The sequence below is a fragment of the Nannospalax galili genome, unplaced genomic scaffold (genome assembly GCF_000622305.1).
Source record: "Nannospalax galili isolate Female #2095 unplaced genomic scaffold, S.galili_v1.0 scaffold960, whole genome shotgun sequence".
Classification (NCBI taxonomy): Eukaryota; Metazoa; Chordata; class Mammalia; order Rodentia; family Spalacidae; genus Nannospalax; species Nannospalax galili.
This window is the reverse complement of record NW_008348313.1, coordinates 1,285,031-1,302,354: the sequence shown is the minus strand read 5'-3', so window position 1 is coordinate 1,302,354 and position 17,324 is coordinate 1,285,031. Positions and strand designations below refer to the sequence as shown.

At 50.1% G+C, this 17,324-nt stretch overlaps 1 protein-coding gene across 3 annotated transcripts in view; it reads right to left on the bottom strand.

The window, feature by feature from the left end:
* Positions 1 to 8,912: 8,912 nt before the first annotated feature.
* Positions 8,913 to 17,324, bottom strand: part of Trpm4 (transient receptor potential cation channel subfamily M member 4) — a 40,984-nt gene continuing 32,572 nt past the window's right edge. Inside the window, exons 18-24 of one of the 3 annotated variants that reach the window (XM_029569383.1) lie at positions 16,938 to 17,112; positions 16,479 to 16,656; positions 11,547 to 11,800; positions 11,038 to 11,170; positions 10,772 to 10,844; positions 10,566 to 10,670; positions 8,913 to 9,425 (exon numbers count right to left, since the gene is read on the bottom strand). In XM_029569383.1, coding sequence (XP_029425243.1) covers positions 9,411 to 9,425; positions 10,566 to 10,670; positions 10,772 to 10,844; positions 11,038 to 11,170; positions 11,547 to 11,800; positions 16,479 to 16,656; positions 16,938 to 17,112 — 933 coding nt within the window. In that variant the 3' untranslated portion in view covers positions 8,913 to 9,410. The remainder of the gene's footprint in view (positions 9,426 to 10,565; positions 10,671 to 10,771; positions 10,845 to 11,037; positions 11,171 to 11,546; positions 11,801 to 16,478; positions 16,657 to 16,937; positions 17,113 to 17,324) is intronic. The other 2 variants (XM_017801138.2, XM_008845033.3) reach the window with 2 other exon arrangements.

The window sequence follows — 17,324 nt, the reverse complement described above, 5'->3', positions numbered from 1 at the left end:
TGATGGTCTCCGCTTCCCTTTGAAGCTTCACAAGCCAGGCCTCCATCGTCTACAACTCTTTCAGCATAACTGTTCCAAGCTCTACAGCAACAAATTCTGAGCACTCAATGGCCTTTCCAGCCCAAAGTTCCAAACACTTCCACAGTCCTCCCAAAAACACCAAGGTCAGGTCTGTCACAGCAATTCCCCACACCTGGTCTACGTAGTGAAAAGCAGGGACCCTAAATTCTTCCTAGGTCCCAATGTAATGTCTTCTGGAGCCCAATTTGGAAACCTTGGAGGCAGAGGCCCCAGCCCCTTCTTGCCCCCAACTTGGATCTCCTGCCTCCTTCCCTGCCCCCCTCCTGGGATCAGAGTATCAATGACCCAACCTGGGAAACTAGGATATGAGGAAGCAGGAGGGGCCAAACTCCAACAGGTACAGAAGAAACCAGCACCCCCTCAGCAACGCCCCCCATGTCATCTTCTCAGCCAGGATGGCCACCATCAACCAAAAGGACTTGAGAGTGGCCAGTGGTCTGGAGGGAGGAGATAAAAATCTGCCCGGAGGTCTAGCTCTAGGTCTTTTCTGCATGAGACCAGGGCTGAGAAGTGGTCTACTGAGGTCATGCAAACCTTCATGTGTGGGTGTCGTGAGCCACGACTCTGTCCAGCAGAGCCGAGGAAAGACGACACAGACACCAAGGTGAGGTTCAAGCTTCTTTTTCTCATTCTTCCTTTATTCTCTCTTTCTTCATTCTTTGTTTCTCTTTATTATCTCACCCACTATTCTTATTCTTCCTATTACACACTTCAGCTCTTTATATAGCGTTTCCAACAGCCCTCCCCCAAGCCAGGACCAATCAGGGCACACACACGTGCAGCAGGCAGGCAGAGTGCAGTTCGTTGGCCACATAACAAGATCATCAGGCAGGCAGCACCTGTTCGGCTCACCATGCTTCAGGGAGTTGGAGTAAACAAGCGAGGATCACGAGCCTTGGCAATCAGCCAAGAGTTGAAGTAAACAGCACGAGGTTTGGCAGCCAGCCAGGGCGCCATCTTTGGCTGGCTCGGCCGTGCTCGCTCCCCACATGTGAGTATGTAGACACATGCATTTGCAGGTGTGGGTACTTGTGTGTGTGGGCGGGGTACATGTGGACTTGAGGATAAACTTAGGTGTCATCCCCTAATCACTTTTCCACCTTGTTCCTTTTAAAATTACACATTTAGGAGGCTAGAGCATTGGCTCAGTGGTTAAGAGCCCTGTCTGCTCTTGCAGAGGACCTGGGTTCAAATCCCAGCACCCACATGGTGGCTACCATCTGTAACTCCAGTTCCAGGGGAAGCTGACATCCTCTTCTGATCTCCTTGGGCCTTGTGCAACACAGATGCACTTACATACATGCAGCGACGTACTTCCTCCAACGTGGCTCCTAAAGGCTCCATAACCTCCCCAAACAGAGCACCCACTGAGGATCAAGTGTTCAAATACCCGTGCCTATGCAGGACAGTACCCATCCAAACCCTTTCTTAAATTGCTTTTTTTCGGTTTTTTGTTTTTGCTTAGATAAGAAACTAATACAGAAAACTGGTTCCAAAGTGGGGCAGTCTGTGATAAACCTGACCATGTGGATCTTGGCCTTTGGAACTTGTTTGCATGAGGGATGTGGAAGAATTTGGAACTTTGGGCTGGAGAAGCCCTGGAGTGCTATAAGCAGAGTTTAATGCACTGTCCTTGTGGGACTTGGACAAGGGTGTTGAGTGAAATGCCAAGAGTGAGAAAGAAAATTGAAAAAGAAATCCTGAGGGCTGGAGACGGCTCAGTGGTTAGAGCACTGGCTGCTCTTGCAGAGGACCCAGGTTCATGTCCCAGCACCTACATGGTGACTACCATCTGTAACTCCAGTTCCAGGGGATCTGATGCCCTCTTCTGGCCTCTGTGGGCTTTGCACACATGTAGTGCACTTTCATACAATGCAGGCAAAACACTCATACACATAAAATAAAAATAAATAAAAACTAATAAAAATGGCCAGGCATGATGCACATTAATCCCAGCACTTGGGAGGCAGAGGCCAGTCTGATGTACGTAGTGAGTTCCAGGCCAGCTGGGGCTACAGGGAGACCCTGTCTCAAAAAGACAAAAAAAACAGGAAGTGCTATGTTTAGATGTCAAGTTGACAAGAGGTAGGATTGTGATGGTTAACCTTGATTGTCAGTTTGATGGAATTTAGAATCACCATAGAAACAACTCTCTAGCACACCTATGTGAGATTATCTACATTACATTAACTGAGGTGGAAAGAGACACCCTAAATGTGGGCAGCATCATTCCATGGGCAAGGGTCCACAGACAAGGAGAAATTGAGGGGCTACAGAGATGGCTCAGCAGTTAAGAGCACTGGTTATTCTTGCAAAGGACCTGGATTCAGTTCCCAGCACCCACATAGTGGCTAACCTCTATAACTCCAGTTCCAGGGGATCTGATGCCCTCTTCTGGCCTCTGCAGGTGTTGCACACACATGGTGCACTTACATGCATGCAGGCAAAACACACATATACATTAAAGCATAAAAGGTGGGGTGTGGTGTTACATGCCTTTAGTCCCAGCATTTGGGAGGCAGAGGTAGGCAGATCCCTGTGAGTTCAAGGTCAGCCTGGTCTACATCGTGGGTTCCAGGCCAGTGGGGGCTACAGGAAGACCCTGAGACCCTGTCTCAAAAAGACTGAAAAAAAAAAAAACATAAGTAAACAAAAAAACTTTAAAGGGAGAAAGGGAGCTGAGGACCAGCATTCACTCCCTGCTTCCTTCCTGTGGACCCAAAGTGACCACCTCTGGCTCCTGCTGCCGTGACTCACCCAGCATGATGCACTGTGTCCCCTTCAAATTGTTAGCTTACTGTGGTTCAAATGAGAAACGTCCCTGAGGCGCAGGTATTTGAACACATTTCCCCAGTTGGTTGGGCACTGTTTGGGAAGACATGGAATCTCTCGCAGGTGTGGCCCCGCTGGAGGGAGGGTCACTGAGGGCCAGCTTTGAGAGATCACAGCCCAACCTCACATCCAGTTTACTTCGCATCACGTTTGCAGTTGAAGATGCGGCCTCTCAGCTTCCTGTTCCTGCCTACCATGATGGACTCTTACCCCTCAGGAACCATAAGCCAAACTTAACTCTTTCTTCAGTAACTTGCCTTTATCACAGCAACAAAAATGTATCTGATACAAGCAACAAGACCAGTAAGTAATAGAGTATTTAATGAGGGATATACTGGACAGGACTCCCAGCAGCAGGATGAAGCTGACCTCAAGTGTCAACCACAACCATGTCCTCTGAGGGTGACCCCAGGAAGTAGTGGGTCTTATTCAGACAGGGAGATAGGGTCCAAAGTTGTTCCACTGTCATCTTTGATGTTATCAATAAAACCTGCAGATGACCATGGATGAGCCCCAACACTGTTCACTCGACATATTCACCAGGATCTGCATTTCTGCACATGTGTAGCCTAGAGACAGACATCCACTTCTTTTGCTGGGGGCTATTGCATAGTCTTTGTTAAGCCATGACATGCACCCTCCGCTAGCAGACTCAGCTGAAACAGGAGTAGGCTCGCTTTTTCTGCAAAGGGTAATGAGTACTTTGAGTTCTGCAGGGCATATGGTCTCCATTGCATATTCATACTGTGTACATATAAAAAACCCTTTAAAATATAAAATACACCCATCTTAGCTTGTAGGCCATACAAAAACAGGTCACTAGCCAGATTTATCCCACTGATCTAGAGCTATGTGAGTCTAAGAAAAACTCTGACTAGACCAGTGGTTAGTGTGAATGGTTTGTGTGTGTGTGTGTGTGTGTGTGTGTGTGTGTGTGTGTGTACTGCTGGGGGTCGGACTGAATGTCTTACTCATTTTAAACAAGAGATCTACCTGCTGAGCCACACCCCAGCCCCTCACTGGGGGATCCTAGGCAGGAGCTTTACCACTGAGCCACACCCCAGCCCCTCACTGGGGGATCCTAGGCAGGGGCTCTACCACTGAGCCACACCCCAGCCCCTCATTGGGGGATTCTAGGCAGGGGCTCTACCCCTGAGCAACACCCCAGGCCCTCATTGGGGGATTCTAGGCAGGGGCTCTACTCCTGAGCCACACCCCAGCCCCTCACTGGGGGAGCCTAGGCAGGGGCTCTACCACTGAGCTATACCCCAGAATCTGCCCCCCCTTTTTTTACTTTGAGACCAGGTCTCACTAAGTTGCAGAGGGTGGCCTTCAACTCACTCTGTTGCCCAGGCTGACCTCTGACTCCTGGCCACCTACCTACCTCAACCTTCTGAGAGCTGAGATTACAGGCCCGTGCTACCACGACCGGCTGAACCAACTTCTTTGCCAGGTTGTTCAGTGGAGAAAGGGTTTATTGGTCCAGTCTGAGTCATTATGAAAGAGATAACCAAGAAAAAAATGAAGGCACCTTGGGTTGGCCATAGGCAGTGACCAAATGGCCTAAGAAGCATGGATGTGAAGGAGTCAGTGGTCTTTCCCAGCTGAGCAGGCAGTGGGAACACCTTTAATAGAAACTCTTGTGGCTCCTGCCCCCTAGTGGACACATCAACCCTGACCACAGCCCAACCAGCCCAGTCACTGAAGTGGACGTCTGTGAATTGAGGAACCAGTCATTGAAGGGGACGTCTGTGAATTGAGGGACCAGTCAGTCTTCACTTGCCTCCGGAAGCAGGAAGGGAGATTGGGATAAAGTTTTCCTCAAAGCAGTAGTTACAACTATCTTTTTAAAACTATTATTTTTATTTTATGTGTATAAGTGTATTGCCTGCATGTGTGTAAGTGCAGCCATATTGTGAAATGCCTATAGAGGTCAGAAGAGGGTTTTGGATGCCCTGGAACTGGAGTTATGGATGGTTGTTAGCTGCCATGTGGGTGCTGGGAATTGAACCCAGGTCCTCTGCAAGAACAGCCAGTGTTCTTAACTCCTGAGCCATCTCTCTAGCCCACCCCCCCTTTTTTTAATTAGTTACAACTATCTTAATCAAAATTCAGATGACCGGGGCTGGAGAAATGGCTCAGCGGTTAAGAGTACTGACTGCTCTTGCAGAGGACCCGGGTTCGATTCCCAGCACCCACATGACGGCTATGAACCATCCTTAACTCCCGTTCCAGGGGAATCTGAAGCCCTCTTCTGACCTCTGTGGCATTGCACCACACGGGTGCGCTCACATGCAGGCAAACACTCATACACATTAAAAAAATAATAATAAAATATTTTAAAAACAAGCCAAAATTCAGATGACCTAACTGTGGTTTTGGTACTGGTGTACACCTATAATCTCAGCTCTCTGGAGGCTGAGGCAAGAGGATGGAGAGTTCAGGAACCCCTGGGCTACATAGCAAGACCCTGTCTCATAACTAACTGATACTCTGAAATGGTCTAAGGACCAGATAGGCTGGGTTGTTGAAGGTAAAATACACATTTGTCAAACTCCGGCTAACCTACCCTAAAACGGGAGTGTGAGGCCGGAATTCAAATTCACTCAGCCTGTCCTTGCAATATGCATCTTTTAGAGATTGACCCAGGCCTTCTCCAAAGACCTGTGCTTAGTGGCCGCATCCAGCAGGTGGCGCTGTGGTACAGGAAGTGTCTTCTAGGGAGCCAGCAACCACAAGTCATCAAAACTGGCCTTTCCTTCCTTCTTATAGGGCACCAGACGTTTCTGGTAGCCCATGGAGCAGGCCCTGATCGGGAGGATCCCCTGGTGCCCAGAAGCATCTGAGACAGCCACACAAGCCCTGCTTCCATGGCAGTGGAAGCTCGGAGGGTCCCACTCAACGTGTCACCCCAGCTTGCTCTCCCAGTTGACTGCAGGTGTGTTCCCCGCTTGAGGAACACAGACTTTTCTTTAGTCAGTAATTACAGCCTCATTCACCAGTCAGGGGCAGGGATGGAGGTAGCCCACCAGGATAGCAAAGACTGAACTTGTTTCTTTGGGCATCTATCTGTGCCAGAGCTGCAAGGTAAATAGTTCCCAGGGCCAGCAAGCACTAGAAGATTCCCCACGCCGCTGTCCCTCTGCAGACCACAGGTTTCACCTTCCACCATCCCCGCCCATCACCAGGGCCCATGACCCTCCAGCTGGAATAACACAACCACCCTTGCTAAGGTTACTCCAAATTGGCCTGAGGAGGGAGGAATCAGGAGCACCTGGGGTAGGGGTGGGGAGAGAACACCATGTACCCACGTTACCAGTCCATCTTGAGGTCTTTGAATATTTTATCTATTATTTTTATGTGTATGAGTGTATTGCCTGCATGTAGGTACACCCTACATGTGAACTCGTATCGTACAATGCCCATGAAGGCCAGAAGAGGATCCCTTGGAACCGGAGTTACAGATGGTCATTAGCTGCCATGCAGGTGCTGGGAAGCAAACCCAAGTCCTTTGCAAGAACAACCAGTGCTCTAACCCACCGGCCCATCTCGCCAGCCCCACCCTGAGGTCTGGGAACCAAACCCAAGTCCTTTGCAAGAACAACCAGTGCTCTAAGTACCGGCCCACCTCTCCAGCCCCACCCTGAGGTCTTTACAGTTTGGATGTGAAATGTCCCCTCCAGCTCATGTAGGAGAACATTTGTCCTGCAGCAGGTGGCTCTGGTTGGGAGATTAGGGAAACTTTAGCAATGGACACACTACTGTGTCATTGCCAGCTGGGACTCTGAGAGTTGTAGCCTAGGCCTCTTTCCTGTTTGGTGTCTCTGCTTCCTACTGGCCATGATGTGAACAGGCTGCCACTAAAGATGCCACCATGCCATCTACCCACCCCACTACCATCACGGTAGACTGTATTTCATGAAGCCATGAGCAAAAATATACCCTCTAAGTTGTTCCTGTTTGGCATTTTATCACAAAAGCAAGAAAAGTTAATATAGTCCATTAACAGAACAGCAGTGACTGATTCCTGGCTGCCCCCTCCACCTGTCTGACAACTTCCTGCTGGATCCTGGTCTGTGGAGCACCATCCTTTCTATCCCAGGGAGCTACTGTTTGCCAAATTCGTCTTTGTCACAAACACTGCCAAGTCTGGGATTTCACTTACATCTTAGCCTGGTACTCTGCCACAGATGCTGTCGTGAGACACAAGATCCTGCCACAGAGTCGGAGGGCCTCTTCTACCCACAGTCCACGAGGCATCAAAGAACAGCAACACTGGTTTGCCTCAACACCAAAGCCCTATGGGGAAAGCCTACACACTGATGGCTCCACGGGTCCTGGAGAGGGTGACAGTCCAGGGCAGAGCTTGGTTTAAAGGGTTCTTGTGAAAGGAACTCCCCCTCAAATTTGGCCATCTGGAGTGGATTTAGTGCGATCTCTGCCTACAGAGGGATACGCCTGTTCCAGGATCAAAATGGTACAGAGGAGCCAGGGGTAAGTGCAGAGCACCTGCCTGGATCCAGAGAGGGTCTAGGGATGTGGTTCTGCAGCAGGGAATCCACCTACAGTCCCCCAGTGAGGGCCTGGGGGGTGGCTCAGAGGTAGAGTGCTCGTACAGAGAACCTAAATTCAATCCCAGACTGGCAAGACAGCTCAGCGAATGAAGACATTTCCTACTAAGCCTGGCCACCTGAGTTTGATCCCTAGAACCCACATGAGTGGGAGAGAACTGACTCTTGAAATTTGTGCTCTTTCACATGTGCACTGTGGCTTGCACACACACACACGCATACATCAATAGAATTTTTAAAATTCTTTCTTGGGCCAGTGAGATGGGTCATCAGATTAGGCACTTGCTGCCAACCCTGCCAACCTGAGTTGAATCCTGGGACCCACATGTTAGAAGGAGAACCAACACCTGCAAGTTTTCTGACCTCCACATATGTGCTACGACATGTGCATGCTCACATACACAACTAAAAATAGAATAAAAATATCTAAATTCAATCCCAGTAACAAAGAAAAGCAGATCTGCCCTAACCATGTAGACAGGTGTGCTGATTAGTTTTTATCAACTTGACACAAGTCTAGACATACATAGGAAGAAGGGAAACTCAACTGAAGAATTTCCTCTCTGAGATGGACCTGTGGCCATGTCTTGGGGCCTTTTCTTGGTTGCTGATTGATGTGGAGGACCCAGCCCACTGTGGGTGGTTCTATCCCTCAGCAGAGGGACCTGGGCTGTATAAAAGGTAGCTGAGTAAGCCAAGGAACGTGAGCAGTGTGAGCAGTGTAAGCAGTGTTCCTCCACAGCCACTGCTTCAGTTCCTGCCTGTAAGATGAAATGACCCTTTCCTCCCCAAGGTGCCTTTGGTCATGGTGTCTATCACAGCAAAAGAAAGCAAACGAGAATTTGGTCCCTTGCTGGTACCAGTTAACCTATGTTGTGCCTGTGTCAGCCAGTACCAGCCCTCTGGCACCAGCCTCGCCCCTCCTCACGAGCGCCATCGTTACTATTTGGGTTGGCAGAACCGCCTTCATTTTCCCCAGGGAAGTCTGGCTGTTGAACACTTGGCCAAGTTCCAACGTGACTCTGCACCCAGGGAGGCAGATAGCTGGAACCCCTCCAATTTGGAGGATGTTTTGGTTTTGATTTTCGGATGTGTTGCCTGGTGGTGGTTTTCTTGCTACTTAACTAATAATTGCTGTCAGCTCAGCCTTGTCATTACCAGCTTAGTTTGTTATGGGTTATTTAGTTAAATTGCATGTATAACAACTTGGTTTTGCTTCAACCCCCATGTGTGTGGCCTGCAATTTTCCACTAATTAGACATTTTAAAGTCACATATGCATTTATCTACTCAGATCGACATCATCTGTTTGCCTGTTGCCCACCCCTCTGTGGGAGATGATTCTCGTATTACGAGTTTTTTCGCCATGGGAGAGTGGGAACCAGTAGGGCTTGGACCAGTTCTTGCCTCCGGAAGGGAGAGCCACCAAAACAGATCATAGGAGCGGTGTGGGTCTGAGCCAGGCAGGTGTAGGGTCTGGAAGATAAACAGACACCGCCTCCCCCATAGTTGCAATTTAGCCAAAAACCCACTAAGGATTCCAAGCTCCCGGCCCTGAAGAGTCTTGGCACCCATCAATTCTGCATGATTCAAGCATCAGTTGTGACTCTTGTCAAATGACTTTATTTCCCCAGTGTGGGGAAGCTGTGACTAGGGTCTGTGGTCCCTGTAACCCCCAGGACCCTCTGGTCTCCTCTGCTGTGGCTGGTCCCAAAAAGAGGCTAACAGTGCCTCCAGCGCCAGAGCTTGCCTCTGGGAGGAGCTGGGCCTGCTGGGGTTCCTATGGTGACACTTTGTCAGGGCAGCAACCCATGAGCATGGACGGAAGCTATGGTGAGGCTAAAGCCATGGGGTACGCAGGATGAGGCAAGTTGGGCCTCCCTCGAGGAGTGAACCCCCTATGGGAGGGGCAATACCTTGAAATTCATCAGGAAGACTCAATCTGGAAGAGAGAGAGAAAAGAACAGGTGATGAGGGAAGAAAGGGAGACCAGCAAAAATCAGAAACCATGCTGGGGAGACAGCAAGTAAACTTCAAGCCTGGGGACCTGAGTTCAGATCCTGCCCTGGTTAGCTTCAAGTATCAACTTGACACAGCCTGGAGTCGTCTGAGAGCTGAGACATTTCCCAGATCAAACTGGCCTATAGACATGTCTGTAGGGAATTGTCTTGATTGCTAATTGATGTAGGAGGGCCCAGCCCACTGTGGGTGGTACTATTCCCTAGGCAGGTGGTCCTGAGCTGTTTAAGGAAGCCAGCTGAACATGAGCCTGTGAGAGGGCCAGCAAGCTTCCCTTCATGGTTTCTACTGTATGACTTGGCCTGAGCGAGTTGGTCAGAAGTAATGCTGTGCAGAGCATCAAGCGGCTGCCCTTCAAATTCCTGCTTGAGTTCCTCCTTGACTTCCCTTGGTGATCTGCAAGTGTGAGCCAAACAAACCCTTTCCTCCCCTAAGGTAGCTTTGGTCAGAGTGTTTTAGCACCGTAAGAGAAACAAAGCTACAACAGATCCCCAGCACCCACATAAAAAGCCAGGTGTCAGGCTGGAGAGATGGCTCAGCAGTTAAGAGACCAGCTGCTCTTCCAGAGGATCAGGGTTCAGTTCTCAGCACCCACACGGTGGCTAACAACTGTCCATAACTCCAGTTTCAGGGGATCTGACACCCTTTTCCTTCATGGGCATTGCATGGCACGGGTGCACTTACATACATGCAGATGAAACACTCATACACATAAAATAAGAATAAAGGAATAAATTTTTAAAAAGCCAGGTGTGGCATCCCATCTCCAAATGAAAAGCCAGGGAGTAAGGTGGAGACAGGCAGATCCCCAGACCTCACTGGCCAGGCAGTTGGTGAATTGGGGTTTCAGGAAGAGATCGTCTCAAGGAGTAAAATGGAAAGACTGGATGTCCACCTCTGGCCTCCACATGTTTGCACATGTACATACTCACACACAAAAAACACAAGACTCGACAGTCTTCAGAAGATCAAGCAAGGGACTCAGGCACAAAGTAAACCCATATGGAGGGAAATCTTGCTGAAGTACAGAGGCCCGGGACACACGTTGGTGCTACACACTGACCTTTGAACCAAGCAGGCTTGGAGGTGGTGGCACCCCTGGAGGAAGCAAGGCAGAGCGGCTCAGGGCGTCCGCCACCCAACTCAGAACTTGGGTACAGTGTTGGACCTGGGGAGCAGGAAGGATATAAAGTCAGAAGAAGGGAACCGCCCCATCCCGGCCCCGTTCTTGCCAGTCCCCCCTCCACCAGGCAGGCCCCAAGTACTCACCCCTCTCTCTAGCTCTTTCAGACGCCTGTCATACTCCCGGATCTGCCCCAGCTGCTTCAGTGCAGTGTCCACCCTAGAAAGCGAGTCTTCCCGGTGACTACAGGCCCCGCCCATCCACAGAAGCCACGCCCACAGCGACGCAGACCGACAGAGGCCACGCCCCTGGAGCACCGCCCCGCATGCGCCGCCTCCATCCTTGGCTCTCTGCCAGCACATCACTGCAGCCCCTCCGCCGGAGCCCCGCCTCTCCCAGGCCCCGCCCTCACTTCTGAGACGTTCGCTTCAGCCGCTCAGAGTCACAGTCCCGCTTGTCCCGAGCTTGTGCCAACAGGAAGTTCTCTTTGTGCACTGACTCCCAAGTCAGCAGTTTCCGGTCCGCTTCCTTAGACAGGTAGATGCCTGAAGGGTCGAGTCCCCGGAGTCAAGGGCCCGCCCACCTCCACGGAGCCCCTTCCCAGACTCCGCCCCAGGCGATGCAGACCACTCCCTCATGAAAACCCCCTCCCAGTCCCTTCCCGGGTGTTGTAGGCCCCGCCCCTCATGCAAGCCCCGCCCATTCCGCCGACTCCCTTCGCCGGCTCGGTCCTTATTGTAAGCCCCGCCTATCTCTGCGGAGCCCATTCTCAGGTCCCGCCCCCAGGTGCAACAGACCACGCCCCTCATGAAACGTCTCTCACGTAAGCCCCGCCCAGTCCCTGGCAAAGCTCCGCTCCCAGGCCTTGCAGCGGTCCCGCCCCCAGGCCATACAGCCCCGCCCACCCCGTCCCTGCCTGACCTTCGAACTCCTTTCCCCAAGACCCTCCGCTTGAAAGCCCTGCCCAGTTCTCACGGAAATGCACGGAGGCAACGGAGACGGGCTGGTTGGTCCTGCGACTACACCTGCGCAGGCGCCTGATAAGCAACCGCACGTGAGAGATGATGATGAGGGGTGGGGCCAGCGCGGGCCGCGAGTGGAATTCCCGGATGAGGCTGTAGCGCTGCGCCTTCCAGTAGAGGTCGCTGTTGTCCTGGACTTTGTTGAACGTGTAGCTGTGGAAGCCAGAGGTCAAGGGTCAGTGGAGGCCAACAGGGGCTTTGATTATGGGACTCAATCAGAAGTCAAGACGGGATTTGAGGTCAGAGGTCAAATGGGGGCCATCAAGGATCAAGGTAGAGATTGGAGACAGGATGGGAATTACACAGCTTGGGCCCCAGTGTGGTGGCCCTCGCCTTTATTGCCAGAGGCAGGTGGCTCTTAGTTGAGTTCGAGGCCAGCCTGGTCCACATAGGAGTTCCAGACCAGCCAGGGCTACATAGTGAGACCTGGCTCACAAACCAGAAAAATGGGCTGGAGAGATGGGTCAGTGGTTAGGGCACTGGCTGCTCTTGCAGAGGACCCAGGTTCAGTTCCCAGCACCCACATGGCAGCTAACAACCATCTATAACTTCAGTTTCAGGGAAGTTCAATGCCCTCCTATACCTCCATGGGCATTGTACACCATGGGTGCACTTACATACATGCAGGCAATACACTCATACACATAAGATAAAAATAAAAAATTTTTAGGTCTTTTTGAGGCAGGGTCTCCCTGTAGCCCCAAACTCACAGAGATCTGCCTGCCTCTGCCTCCTGAGTGCTGGGATCAAGGGTGCGCCACCATGCCCAGCTAAAAAAATAATAAAACTTAAAAAATTTTTTTTTAATTTTATGTGTATGCGTGTGTTGCCTGCATGTAGGTCAGTGCACCATGTCGTGCAATGCCCGCGGAGGTCAGAAGAGACTGTCGGATCCCTTGGGACTGGAGTTCCAGACAGTTGTTAGCTGCCATGTGGGTGCTGGGATTCGAACCTGGGTCTTCTGCAAGAACAACCAGTGTTCTTAACTGCTGAGCCGTCTCTCCAGCCCCATAAAACATTTTTAAATAAAAAAATTAACACCATCTGGGCACGGTGGCGCATGCCTGTAGTCCCAGCACTCAAGAGGCAGAGGCAGGTGGATCTCTGAGTTCAAGGCCAGCCTGGACTACATAGTGAGTTCCAGGCCAGCTGGGGCTACAGGGAAACCCTGTTTCAAAAAGAACAAAAAAAAAAAAAAAAAAGCCGGGTGTGGTGGCACACGCCTGTAATCCCAGCACTTGGGAGGCAGAGGCAGGTGGATCTCTGTGAGTTCAAGGTCAGCCTGGTTTACATAGTGAGTTCCAGGACAGCTGGAGCTAAAGGGAGACCCTGTTTCAAAAAGACAAAAAAAAAGAACACCAAATACCAATCTCTCTTTTTGAAAAGCAGAGATGTCCCAACTCATTCATGAGATAATGACATCACAAGAAAATTACAAGTCACCAATATTGCTTATAAATATATGGGAAGCACCCTCAAAAATACCAGCCCATCACATTCAGCATACTAAAAGGACTATATATTGTGACAAATTAGGGTTTGTCCTGGGAAAACACAGATGTTCGACATATGGAACCCAATGAATTCACTTCATAAGAGGGAGGGGCACATGTTGATCTTAACAGACACAGAAACAACATTGGAAAAAGACACAACAGGGACAGCACGATGGTGCACATATTTAATCCCAGCACTTGGGATGCAGAAGCAGGTGGAGGCCAGGCTGGTCTACATAGCGAGTTGCAGGCCACCTGGGGCTACAGGGAGACTCTCTCAAAAAGAAAAAAAAGGGGGGGCTGGAGAGATGGCTCAGTGGTTAAGAACACTGACTGCTCCTGCAGAGGACCCGGGTTCGATTCTCAGCACCCACATGGTGGCTATGAACCGTCCTTGACTCCAGTTCCAGGGGAATCTGAAGCCCTCTTCTGACCTCCGCAGCAATGCACAACACGGGTGCACTCACATACATGCAGGCAATACATTCATACACATAGAATAAAAATAATAAAATATTTTTAAAAAATCATTTCATGATTTTTTTTTTTTTCTTTAAATCATGGGGATGGAGAGAGGGCTCAGGAGTTAAAAGCATTGGCTGCTCTTGTAGAGGATCCAGATTTGGTTCCCAGCACCCACTTGGGAATCAGAAGCCCTCTTCTGGCCTCTGTGGGTACTGCATTCATGGGATGCACTTATATACATGCAAATTCTTACATAAAATAAAAATGAATCTAAAAAAAATGGATAGAAATTATTACAGAGTTACACCACTGGTCACATACAGAGAATCTCTGTGAATTCCCTAAGCCCGAGAGGCACATCCAGGATGCAACCTCTATACCTAAGACTCACAGAACATAGAACAAGGGATGAAGAGAACAATAATGCATCTTTCAAGTCTCATCAATGAAGCTCCCTCATGCAACAGAGGGCCAGAAACACAAAAGGCCATAAATGCCAAAACACAGAGAATAAGAGTTGGCAGAGTGTGGGTCCTTGGACAGGTCTCCTATATTGAGGTCCACCCATCCAGGGCTCTGGGACCATTGCAGAAGAAGGGGTGGAAAGATTGTAAGAGCCAGGGAGGAGGTGCCTGACCATAGGGAAATACTCCTACAGGCGCCTGGGACCCTTCTCATACAAACCTACAGCAATGGTGTCAGCATGCACAAGACCCATGCAAACTTAGGCAGACAAAAACCCAGCACAGAACTGTGGAAATGAACAGCAGGCCCCAATCTTAGTCAAAGAATTATTGGCAACTGATTACTGCTGGGTGAGAAAGAGCTGATCTCGAAGGGAGAGACTCTAGATAGCTGACTAAACCCCGGTGGATGAACTTGCACTGCTGGACATCTCAGGACACTAACTTTACATAATAGGCCTTAATACAAATGACAGAATGTATGAACTCCAGTGGGTGGGCCTATGGAAGGGTGCCAAACGGGAAGAGGGAAGGGGGGGGTATAAAGATGATTTTCTGTATGAAATACACTCAATAAAAGTTTTATATATATAAAACCAAGCCAGGCAAGGTGGCACATGGCTGTAATCCTGGTATCTGGTAAGCACAGGCAGGAGGATCAGGAATTTGAGGCCATCCTTAGCTACACAGTGAGTCCGAGGCCAGCCTGTCTGACATGAGACTAATAAAATAAAAGCAAACAATGTCATACCAGCATAAAGATAGACATATAAACTGAACGACCAAAAGCAAACAATATTAGTGTGTCTGGATATAGCTTTTGTATTTCTCTAAAAAGGACGTGGAAGCTCTACCCCATATATCAGACTGACACATTAGAAACAGGATCTTTGCAGATGTGATCAAGTTCAGTGAGGTCATTGGGGGAGCACTCCAATATGGCTGATGTCACTAGAAAGTGAGAATATTTAGAGATTTAAAAGCAGAGATTTCAATGTCATGTCTGCAAGCCAAAAATGACTAAGAAGCCACTGGGTACAGGGGAGACGTATGGAGTGGCCTCGCCCTCACTGGCCTCAGAAGGAATTGAATTTGCCAACACCCTGACCTTGGTCTTCATGGGACTGAGCATCTATAAACCCTAAGGCCCACTGAGAAAAGTTCTGAGACCAGCTGAGCTGCCTGGAGGTGGCAGAGACCAGCCAAGCTACCTAGAAAAGACACTCCAAACCGGGCAAGCTGCCTGCAGGTGGTGTGGTGCACTCCAGGCTTCCTGCTTTCTTGAGTTGTCACCCATGTTGGGGTGGGCTTTGGTGATGCTGCTGCTGTCTGTGAGCCATTTCTGCTTCTGTAAGTACCCCTCACCTATACTCCTTTTAGTAATTGGATAAAACTCATTGGTTCACCAACTTGGACTTTGGTGGCATCCTTACCTTGGTCTGTCATCAGTTCCCTACCTGGGGTGAATCAATATCTATTCATGTCTCCCAGGGAAGTGTGTCGCACAACAGACACCAAAAGTACAAAGAAACAAAAGTTAAAAACAATAAAAGCAGGCTGGGCATGGTGGTGTACGTCTTTAATACCAACACTCAGGAGGCAGAGGCAAGCAGATCCCTGTGAGTTCGAGGCCAGCCTGGTCTACATAGTGAGTTCTAGGCCAGCTGGGGCTACAGGGAGACCCTGTCTCAAAAAGACCAAAAATTAATTAATTAAATAAATAAAAAGCAAAACTATAAGCAACAAAAGAATAAATAAATCGGGGCTGGAGAGATGGCTCAGCAGTTAAGAACACTGGTTGTTCTTGCAGAACACCCAGATTCAAATCCTAGCACCCACATGGCAGCTAACAACTGTCTGTAACTCCAGCTCCGGGGGATCAGACAGCCTCTTTTGTCCTCCGCAGGGATTGCACTGCACAGGTGCACTTACTTACATGCAGACATAACACTCATACACATAAAATAAAAATATAAATAAAATATTTTTTTCTGTCTTTTTGAAGCAGGGTCTCCCTGTAGCCCCAGCTGCCCTGGAACTCACTATGTAGACCAGGCTGGCCTTGAACTCATAGAGATCCACCTACCTCTGCCTCCCAAGTGCTGGGACTACAGGCGTGCGCCACCACGCCCGGCATAAAATATTTTTTAAAAAAAGAATAAATAAATCAATAAAGTGGACTTCATCAAAAATTACATGCATGTACCAGTCATGGTGGCCCACACATGTGATTTCAGCACTCAGGAAGTGGAGGCAGGAGGATTTACCCAAGTTCCACAACAGTGAGACCCATCTCAAAAGTCCAGGTCAGACACACAGTTTGGCCAACCCTGGAGGAGGGATGGGGCATGAAACATATTCCACAGGGTTCTGGCCCTGACCAGGGGGTGGTGAGGCCCAGCGCACCTGAACATGGCGATGAGTAGGTTTACCAGCAGGATGTTGGCCACTAGCAGGAAGATGATGAGGAGCAAGACCACCAGCCAGTTGGCGTACTGCGACACACAGGAGCCAGCACTGCGGCCCTCAGGGAACGCCCAGGATCCCTGCTCCAAGGAGCAATTAGCAGGATCCATGAGAACCACTGTGGGAAGACAGGGGGTGAATGGACGAGACCTAGAGACAGGGACAGAGATGCGGAGGGGGGGGGCAGAACAGAGACCTGGAGACAGACAGAATGAGACAGGGATCGAGACTAGAGACAGAGTATCAGAGACCTGGAAATGGAGACTGAGAGAGACAGAGGGGAGGGAGAGACAGACAGACAGACAGAGACAGACACAATACACAGGGAAAGGGAGAGCAGAAACCTAGACAGGGGGACAGGGGCTCACAGGAAGGGGCTGGGCTTTCGCCCTCCCCTACCATCCATCTCTGCCTGGGGAATCTGTCCGAAGATCTGCAGGTAAGGCCGGTAGAAGACGCGCCGCAGGATGCTGGGCAGGTCCCGGTCCTGGGGTCTCAGGAGCCCCTCTGTGGCCACCCCGTAGGCCACAAGCCACACACACAGGAAGAAGAGGAAGAAGAACACGTCTTTCACCTGGAAGCAGAAGGCTGGGCTGAGTCTGGCCCCGTCCTTCCCTCCCTGGCCCTGCTTCTTCCCAGAGCCACACGCCTGCCGAAACCACGCTCTCCCACAGCTTAGACCTCTTCCCTTCCTGCGCCCCCTCCTAGCCTTAGACATGCTTCATATCTAAAGCCCTGTCCCTTCCTGCTCTGGAGACAACAACCTGCAGTCTAACCTCTCCCTCC